The sequence below is a fragment of the Epinephelus moara genome, chromosome 12 (genome assembly GCF_006386435.1).
Source record: "Epinephelus moara isolate mb chromosome 12, YSFRI_EMoa_1.0, whole genome shotgun sequence".
NCBI classification, from domain to species: Eukaryota; Metazoa; Chordata; class Actinopteri; order Perciformes; family Serranidae; genus Epinephelus; species Epinephelus moara.
This window is the reverse complement of record NC_065517.1, coordinates 850688-861079: the sequence shown is the minus strand read 5'-3', so window position 1 is coordinate 861079 and position 10392 is coordinate 850688. Positions and strand designations below refer to the sequence as shown.

Genomic DNA, 10392 nt, shown 5'->3' with positions numbered 1-10392 from the left:
CCAGTTGCACGCTCCCCCAAAACTTGCGACATCTGTGGCATTGTGCTGTGTGATAAAACTGAACATTTCAGAGTGGCCTTTTATTGTGGCCAGCCTAAGGCACACCTGTGCAATAATCATGCTGTCTAATCAGCATCCTGATATGACACACCTGTGAAGTGGGATGGATTATCTCGGCAAAGGAGAAGTGCTCACTAACACAGATTTAGATTTGTGAACAGTATTTGAGGGGAAATGGTCTTTTGTGTATGTAGAAAAAGTTTTAGATCTTTGAGTTCAGCCCATGAAAAATGGGAGCAAAAACAAAAGTATTGCGTTTATATTTTTGTTCAATGTATGTGAGAGTGAAAATATATGTATGTAAAAGAAGAGTGAAAATATATGTATTTGAAAGGAGAATGTATGTGTGTGAGAGTGAAAATATATGTGAAAGAAGAGTGAAAATATATGTATGTAAAAGAAGAGTGAAAATATATGTATTTGAAAGGAGAATGTATGTGTGTGAGAGTGAAAATATATGTATGTGAAAGGAGAATGTATGTGTGTGAGAGAGAAAACATATGTATGTGTAAGGAGAATGTATGTGTGTGTGAGAGAAAATATATGTATGTGTAAGGAGAATGTATGTGATTGAGAGGGCCAGAATGAATTATGGCTTGTACGGCCCCTCATAAACAATCATGGGTCCTAGACTCATTCATGACTCCGTGCAGTAGTTTAACCAAAATAAAGTTCTTTAAAGTCATTATTAGTTAATAATAAAAAAAATGAAATGAGAAAAAGCAAAACCAAAAAAATTGCGAGGCTGACAACTTTACGAGATAGACTACTCACGACTTTATCCAGGGGAAGAGGAGGATGCAGATGGGGAGGAGAGGTGTCTGAAGAAGTACTCTGCTTCTTCAGGAGAGCTGAACACTTTTGGTTTTCCCTTCACCATCACTCTCAGCTTGGCAGGATACAGCACAAAGTACTTCATGTTGGCAGCATGAAGAAATTTTCTGACAACTTCAAACTGTCTACATTTCTTCACCAAACCAGCGCTGACGTCCGGATATATGTGGACACGAGCGCCCATGTTGATGAGCTCCCCTTTCTCCCTGGCCAGGCGTAAAATCTTCACTTTGTCCTGGAAGTGAAGAAACTTAAACAGGATGGGTCGTGGAGTAGCCGAGCTGGTGTTGGAGCTGAAGGTGGGAGAGCGATGAGCTCTTTCAATGACCGGCGCCATAGGAAAGTTGTCCTTACCGAGAAGTTGAGGGATCAGCTGGTTCATAAAGGTGATCACATCTCTACCTTCCTTATGTTCTGGAACATTGATGAGACGGAGGTTAGAGGACCGACTTCTGTTCTCAGCTTCCTCAGCTTTATCCTTCAGGTAGGCATTCTCTTTTTCCAAAGCTTGCACACGTTTTGACAGATCGCCAATGTTGTCTTTATTGGCACTCACCCGCTGGTGGATTTCTGATATGTTATCACTCATCGTAGATAATGATCCCTGAATATTGTTTAGGCCAGCTTGCATGGTCTCTATTTTTCGTCAAAATGAGCCGTCATATCAACTTTGAATTGTTGAATGGCTTGCCAGATTGATTGAAGATTGACCTCGGCCATGACGCAGAGCAAACTGTTTTCTGCACGAGGAAAATTACTCCACAGGAAGGATCATCGGCTGGTAGTAGAAGAAAAAAATCAAAACGTAGTCGATATACTTTTATCTGTCAGTGTGGATGGGACGATCAGAGCAGTTTTATTAGCCCAAATTGGAAGAGCAGTCTGAAGTCTGCAACAGACACTCACGCAGCCGTGGCCATCTTTACTCTCTCGACCTGAAATGTGTATATGGCAGATAATTTAAAGAAACAGCAGCCAAAGAAAATACCACAAAGTAGAGTGACAGACTCTTCAGCTTAATAGTTTAATATTTGTTTGATAAAAAATATAAAAATGTTAAAAAGCTTCATCCAAGACAAAACATGGTGAGTAATGCTAATGCATAAAGTTTAAAAGATTGTTTAAAAGCAGTAATTAAAAGTGATGTTTAATTTCATTTTATGAAAAAGTGAATATATTGAGTATGGCAGTGATTCATGGTGTGTTGGCATTAAGCACAAATCTATTAATAGAAAGATAGATAGATACATGTACATAAATTTATATATTGTTTCCTGTTCAGAGTTTTCATCAAAACGCCTAACATGGCTTACACCTAAAATCTTAAGGCAAACAAAGTTAATAAACTAAAAAAAAACAACTAAATTAACTAAATGTAAACTGCAAATTAAATTACTTTACGTTACTAACCTTTTTTTTTTTTTTTTAAAAAATGGGGAAAATATTTGAATCTAGTGTACTTTTAAGTGGAGAAATAATATTTTTTCAAGTGGGAAAACTGCACATTAATAAGGCAACTTAAACCATTATTTCTGAGAATTTACACTTGGTGTTTGTTTCATCTAATCATTTTATTTAAGCCTGAATTTCAGGTTCCTGGACTACAAGGCAGGACAACAGGCAGATGCTACACAGCCAACTATACCATCCTTTGCCCAGAAACAAGTGCATACCAATCTCAAGAAGAACAATTACTGAGAAATGCATACCAGTTTTGGTAAAGCACGTTAAGGAGACTGTTTTGGAGAAGCTGGAGAAAAAAATCAACAGTGTCCTCAACTATTGACATCTTGTCTGATCACAGGCTGTGCTCCTTCCTTGGAGTAACAGCTCATTTGTGCAATGAGTCAAAGGAGTGCTATGCCCTTGAATTCTACTTGCTGGACTGTAGACGTTTCCCAGGCAAACATAGTGGAGAGCGAATTTCCTCTGCCTTTGAGGAGATCACAGAAGAGTATGGTATCTTTTAGAAGATAACTTATATTGTCACAGACAATGCTGCCAACATGAAGTGTGCTTTTAAAGTTCGCATGCCACAACAGCAGTCAGATGACAGCGAGAGTGAGGAGGAAAATCTAGATGATCAGTACCTGTGGGAGGACATGAATCCTGTGGAAGACACAGAGCTACCCTGGTCATCAGGTAAACATATTTTTTGTTTTGCTCACTCCCTGCAGTCAGTTGTGAATGACAGCATGAAGGAAGTTAGAGCCATCTCTCACGCCATTGCCAAAACATCACGCTTCTTTGTGCTCCACTGTCTCGCAGGTTAACTCGTATCGCAGCAGTGCCTGGATAGTGTGACGTGTGTGGTTGTGCTGCTGCTGTGGTCCTGCTAGATGCCTCCTGCTGCTGCTGTTATCATTAGTCATACTTCTACTGTTATTATACACATATGATTATTGTCACATATCTAACTCGGCTTCTTCTCCGGAGCCTTTGTGCTCCACTGTCTCGCGGGTTGACTCGCATTGCAGCGGTGCCTGGATAGTGTGGCGTGTGTGGTTGTGCTGCTGCCGTGGTCCTGCCTGATGCCTCCTGCTGCTGCTGTTATCATTAGTCATACTTCTACTGCTATTATACACACATGATTATTGTGACATATGTATACTATCAGATATTAATATATACTTTAAACATATTGTACAACAATAACCAGAATTATAATTATAATATTACTTTAATTAATGTTGTTGTAAGCTATTACAGTTACCGTCTGTCCTGCATCTGTCTCTGTCTCTCTCTCTGTCTCTCTTTCTGTCTCATTGTGCCATACAGATTACTTTTAATTTATTATGTTGATCTGTACGACATCTATTGCAAGCTCTCGCGAGATGACGTCACACACAGCCCACAGGAAGTGAAGGGTAAGGGAAACGCTTAGTATGCTATTTACAGAGATAGCACTGGCGATCTGAACCGGTCAGTGGTGAAAAAAGCACTTTTAATGCGCAAACTTATACGGGACGCATTTGCCCCCATATCTACCTCGCGGCTGCCGGCTCCCTCAATACTGAACCAATTTTAAAACAAGTTGTACCTATGAATCACACGCACACATACACATGGGGAAATAGGGCCCAGGTTGAAAAATACCAAAGTTATCCTTTAAGTACAGGGGTCACATGGTGCAATGAAATGAATAAATGAATGAAGTCCCCAGAAGTTTTGGTTTCAAAATTTTCCATATTTTGGAGGTCTCAAGTTTGGAGGTCTCAAGTTTGGCAAGTAGAGGTTATGTTTGTCCGACTGCACTTTCATTATTCACAGTAATAAAGGTGCAATTTCTATCACATCACGCTAACAGTACAGTCATACCAATGACTCACTGCAGTTTCTGAACAGCGCTAAGATTCAGGGCTAACTTGCTCACCTTTGGTAATGAAGGAGCCGTTCCTGCTGAGGGCCGAGTCTTTGCTTGAGGTGGAGTCACAGCGAAGCAGGGGCTCCGATTCATCGGGGAAGAAGCCTTTGGTACGGTCCACCGGCGACTGCTCCACGCCTGTGCCGCTGGCCCCGCCCATGCTCCCACCACTGTTGCCACTGTTGCCACTGCTGCCAACGCTGCTGGGAGACTCGAGTGGCTTGTGGATGGGACTGAGGCTTTGGCTTACATTCACTGAGGTCATCAGCTGGTTGATGTCAAACTGGACAGACACAGAGAGATGGGAGGATGTGAGAGTGAAGAAGAGTATATCATAACAAAAAATGGAAATACAAAACAGCAATAATAATAATACACTTTCTTTTACAGGGCACCTTTTTCTCAAGAAATGCAGCACAGAGTGCTTCACAATAAGGGCATTATGGGCACTGAGTGCTTCACACAAGAATACACAGCATCAATTTAAAACAGGCAAATGAGGCAATTCAATATAAAAGGACATTTAAATACAGTTTAAAACAAAAAAGGGTGAAAACAGAGGCATCATAGCTCAGTATTAGCAAAACCATAAATCTTAAAATCATGAAATAATCAAACTATAAAATCAAAAAAACAAAAACAATCATGAAACAATAAATAATAAAATCAAATTATAGCTGCTGCACAGCAATGGTCGGGGCCGGGCAATTTTAGGCAAAATTAGGCAATTCTGAGCAACACACACACTAAAACAAAGCATATCACAACATAGAAGTTACATCATATAATTATGGCATGCCCTTGAAATTGTGGATGAGTGGCTGAAGTGATCAGACTCATAATATACAAAGGAAAGAAAAAACTCAAGAACAAGAAAGTAAGAATAACATTAACTGCTAGCAATTATGAACAAACTGGCCTGATCTAGCTTAAAGCTAAATATTATCCATGGTGACAAAGATGATAACATTTTTTAAAATGTAAAAGTAGCTATTGGATAGACTCTGCATATTGACTGATAGCTAAGCCAAAGTGTTGATAAAGAGTATTTGTCTCTCCGCAAAACTGCCTGGATCATAATTATTTTAACTTTGGTATCTCTAATCCACATAGCATGATGGCTGAACATAGGACTTTCACATTAGAATGTCTATTCTGCCTTAGCTGAGGCTTGAATTCACAACTTCTGAGACTGAGGTCCGTCTTCTATCTCACTGAGCTAATTGGCAAGTGACAGTTCATGTGTGGCTTCACAAATTGACAAAGCCTAGCATCAGGGTGCTAGACAGTAGCCATCCATGCCATGGAAAAGCAAATTTCAAAGTGAAAGTTCCAAAGCTGTAGCACATATGGTTGATTTGTTATGAATTTTCAAAGTTTTGAAATTTAGAGGCTTGCTGTAGTGCCACCATCAGGACTATTGTCTTGTGTTTCCAGTTGAGGACATCTGGCATGGGACTGGACCTTTATGAAAAGTTGGGGTAGATTTCTCATATGGAAATGTTGCATGAGCTGAGGCTTTAACTCACAATCTTCAACACCAAGAACCATCCTCTATCTCACTGAGGTAACTGGCAAACAGAAATGTCACATGTAGCTTCACAAATTGACTAAGCCAGTCACCTGTGTGCAAGACAGCAGCTGTTAGTGTGTAAAGGCAGATTTCAAACGGCTGTCAAAAATTCAGTTAGTAAGACAAAAATCCAAAAATACACAAATTGCATCTAGACAGCATGGAGATGTTGGTAATTTGTTTTTAACAATGATTTATTGGCTCCATAAGCGAAAAACTGATTTTAAAAATGCCATTTTTGCATTGACTCCAATTGTTCGCATGAGAACAAAATTCAAAATGCTGTAAAAAATTCAGTTTTTGAGATAAAATTCTGATATTTTCCAAACATCATCTACCATGACTCCAAAATTTTGTCATTTTTTAAATGAACACTGAAAATGTATTTAGCAAGAATTTGCAAGTATATGTTTACAATACCGTTTACAGTCAAACATTTTGATGCACTGTAGGCTCAATTTTCGTTAAATCAAAAATCTGTGGGGATCGTTTGTGTAGGACAGTCTGAAGATGCTCTGTAGCAAGTTTTTTGTCAATTGAGCAAAAATTGTGGGAGGAGATAGGTTTAATAAGTTTTACAGTTTTTGAAAAAAACAGAGTGATGGACTTCATAATTTGCAATAGGTTTAAATGTACAAAAGTTGTATTGTATTGTATTGTATTGGGGCTACATTTTGGTGAAAGTTGCAAATCTGTAGCACATATGGCTGATTTGTTGTGAATTTTCAAAATTTTGAAATTTAGAGGCTTGCTGTAGCGCCACCATCAGGACTATTGGCCTGTTTTTGCAGCTGAGGAAATCTGGCATGGGACTGGGCCTTTGTGCAAAGTTTGGTGATTTTTTGCGCATGGGAAGTATGCTTTCCTCGGAAGAAGAAGAAGAACATGCAGCAAAACAATAGGGTCCTGGCAGCTTAGGCTGCCCGGCCCCTAATAAGAGACAACATGTTAAAAGAGTTGCAGCAGTTTTAAGTGTAAAAAGAAATGGTTTCAGACCTGTATCAGGAAAGTCAGAGTTAGTTAACGGCTGAAGTGAACAGATACATTTTTAGCTTTCTTTAAAAAATATTTCGTGAGCTGGCTTCCCTGATATCTATAGGTCGTGTACTCCACAGCTTTGGGGTGTAACTGACAAAGGCAGCATCCCAGATCTTCTTCCGGCTGTTGCTGGAAATCTCCACTAAACCAGCAGCAGATGAACGCAGTGTTCTTGGAGGCAAATAGTTAATGAGGAAATTAGCAATGTAGCTGGTTCGGGGCCATTGTCCAAGCTTTATATACAAGAAGAAGGAGCTTAAAATCAATTCTAAACGTAACAGGAAGCAAGTGCAGAGCAGCTCAGACCAGCCTGATGTGCTCTGGTGGTTCTTGTTCATAACTGAGCTGCAGAGTTTTAAATTAGCCCTTTTAAAGTCCGTCAGTAAAATTGTCCAGTCAGCTTGGAATAAAAGCTTGAATCTAAATGCTTCGAAACACATAATAGTCAGGAGGTGCACTTCTGAAGAATCTTATATATCTTTATATTAATATTAATACATCAGAGATATGGATACTGCAGTATCTTTTGTTGGTGCATTTTTGTGCAATCATCTGGCTTTTCGGTACCAATACCAATATGAATTTCAATACTTTTCGATACTCTTCGGTACTTTTCCTAAGGAAAAGTCCTTTTGGATACAAACCTTTAGAACAATAAATAGTAGGGGTGTAACGGTACCATAAAAATCATGGTTCGGTAAGTACCTCGGTACGGACGTCATGGTTTGGTAACTCAAATGTTCCACCAAGTTTGTGTTGTCTCCCTTTGCAAGGCAGACTTTCACTTGTCTTTTTTCACGTGTGCCAGCTGCGAATGTTGATACAGGTGTTGTCTTACACACCACTTGTGCAATCTGTGCTCCAATAGGAACAAGAAAGGTGTTTGTGTGCATAAATGAGTAAAATAAATTAACTAAATTAATGAATTGAATCAATTTCAAAGTACCGGTATTTTCCAAATGCAGTATAGTACCGTTTGGAATACTTTAGTACCGCGGTACTATTTTAGTACCGGTATACCGTGCAACACTAGTTTGTCCTTCTTTTTGGGTTACATTGCAGTGTAGTTTTAACATGTTGGTCTCTGATGTGCTCTCTCCATGGACTACAATATCTTCCAGGAGGGTTAGATATACCATCTTAACAGCTGCTTGGTGGTAAATCATAATATAATATTTTATAAACCCTCCATACCTATTAAAAGGCTACCAATTAATAATAATGGAGCATGAACCATAGATGACAATATTGCAGTAGGCCAGTCTGGAAGTTATGAATGCATGAATGCAAGTCTCTGCAGCTGAAACAGAGAGGGATGGCCAGAGGTGGGCAATGTTTCTGAGATGGAAGAAGGCTATTTTGGTGATGTGTTTGTTATCACTGTCCGAGGGCTGCGGTAGAATGGCAATGAGGATGTCAGCTGACCAACACTCGCTACCCGGTCCCTGGTTGCGGCGATTTGCGATGCTAGCCAGCTAGGAATGAACTAGTAGCCAGTACAGTACAGCCCTCCTTTGGCTAGCTAACATTTAGCCGTGTTACTTACTGATCCATTAGAAAGAAAGCTAGCTGGACATTGGTGTTGAAGCCTCTTTGGTCACGGAGCTCCCTCCATCTCTTGAATGCCTGACTGAGGTTTACTCTTGTTTTTCCTCTTCTTTTATCACTCTCCTTTTTGTGCATCCCCGCCTCCTCAGACAGATTAGCTTGTTTTCTTTTGGGAGGCCGTTTTTCACTTATCTCCAAACTTTGTCCGTCTGCCATTGTGCTCCTGACTCAACTATCTCATGCCTCGGCCAGTTCCTCATAAGGACCAGCTCCAGTCCCTGATTGGCTGACCGACCAGTTTGGCAATACATGACGCATGCATGCCGTAAAGCAGATTCTTTCCGTGAAAATTCGTCCCCGGTGGCAGAAGCTCTGAGAGAATGTGACTTAAAAATAGTCTTTTAATGTGCAGTTTTTCATACTAATAGTCTAGGACAGTTTATAACGAACTTTAAAGCCTTCTGGCTTAACCAGTGTGATTCTTGACCGACCACGATGTCCAATTCTTGTCCAAAATAAGAGGTTGTGAGAGGAGGGCACAAAGCATTGCAACATCCTGAGCAGACTACACCGGTATCAGAGAATGCTAATGCTACTAGCGCCCTTAATGCTACGCTGCTACAGTCCATGATGGACTCCCTCAAGTGCAACATATTCAGGAAAACTGATGCCCTGTCCACGAGCCTGGGCTGTGAAATATTGTCAGTGAGACAAGAATTCAAGACCTTAATTGAACCACTCCAGCGTACACTGGAGGAACTGAGGAACGTAGGGCTGTTCAGAAGGATTGATTAGGTTCATTTTGTCTTCTTTTTTAAAATTGTTCAATATTTTCTTATCTTCAGACAAAAAGTGTAGGAGATGTTTCTTTTACCTGCTTGACAGTTTCGACTGTGACTCCAGTCTTCCTCAGAAGTGTCACCCTACGTGTTGCTGACGTGTCATTTATCAGCTGGCCGGCTATTGCAGCTATTTCATCTATGCAAGGTGGCAAATGACCAGCATCAGATTGCTATCCAAAGAGTATTACAGAAAATGTCAACACAAGTTAGTCCCTGTTTTGACTGATACATATCAGTCAAAACAGGGACTGGGACTTGGGACAGGGACTTTGGGAATCATTTCAGTCTCTTAGTTTGCCCCCAACACTCAATCAAGCTTCCATTTCTCTTACTTTAAAAAAGAATAAAGATCCTCTTGCCTGCTCTTCCTACCGACCAATCAGTTTCTTAAATGTGCATTTTAAATTGCTGTCCAAAATACTCGCCCTACATCTGGAAAACTTGTTACCAACCATTATCTCTCTGGACTAAACAGGATTAATAAAAAATAGGCACCCTTTTTCTAAATTTAAGACAACTTTTTAACACAGTATATTATTCCCACGTGACTTCTGTCCCAGAGGCTGTGATATCCCCAGACGCCGAAAAGGCCTTTCATTGCGTGGAGTGGAGGTATCTCTTTTACACCTTAGATAAGTTTGGCTTTGATAAGAACTTCATCTCATGGGTGAAGCTACTGTATTCATCCCCCCTGGCCTCACTGAGGACTAATAACATCCTGTCAGTATACCTTCTCCTCCCTCGTACCAACCGGCAGGGCTAAGTCCTCTTTAGTTTGCCTTAGCTGTTGAACCCCTCTCTATCTGTACACAGCGGACTTCTGCTACAACTCTGAAACGTGTCCCATCCAGAAGTTTGCAGATGACACGGCCATCATGGGATGTATCAGAGACGATGAAGAGGAGGAATACAGGAGCCTGGTGAGGAACTTTGTTGTCTGGTGCCACACAAACAACCTGCAGCTCAACACCTCAAAACTCTGTCATATCTTAGAGAGCTCATAGTGCCATATTATCCCACCAGAGCACTGCGCTCTGAGAACGCAGGGTTACTTGTGGTCCCTAAAGTCTCCAAAAGTAGATCAGGAGCCAGAGCCTTCAGCTATCAGGCTCCTCTCCTGTGGAATCATCTTC

At 40.5% G+C, this 10392-nt stretch overlaps 1 protein-coding gene across 1 annotated transcript in view; it reads right to left on the bottom strand.

Annotated features, from left to right (window-relative positions):
- Positions 1-10392, bottom strand: part of tnfrsf21 (tumor necrosis factor receptor superfamily, member 21) — a 278261-nt gene that overhangs the window by 40883 nt on the left and 226986 nt on the right. The window contains exon 5 of the mRNA XM_050058857.1: positions 4268-4541. Coding sequence (XP_049914814.1) covers positions 4268-4541 — 274 coding nt within the window. The remainder of the gene's footprint in view (positions 1-4267; positions 4542-10392) is intronic.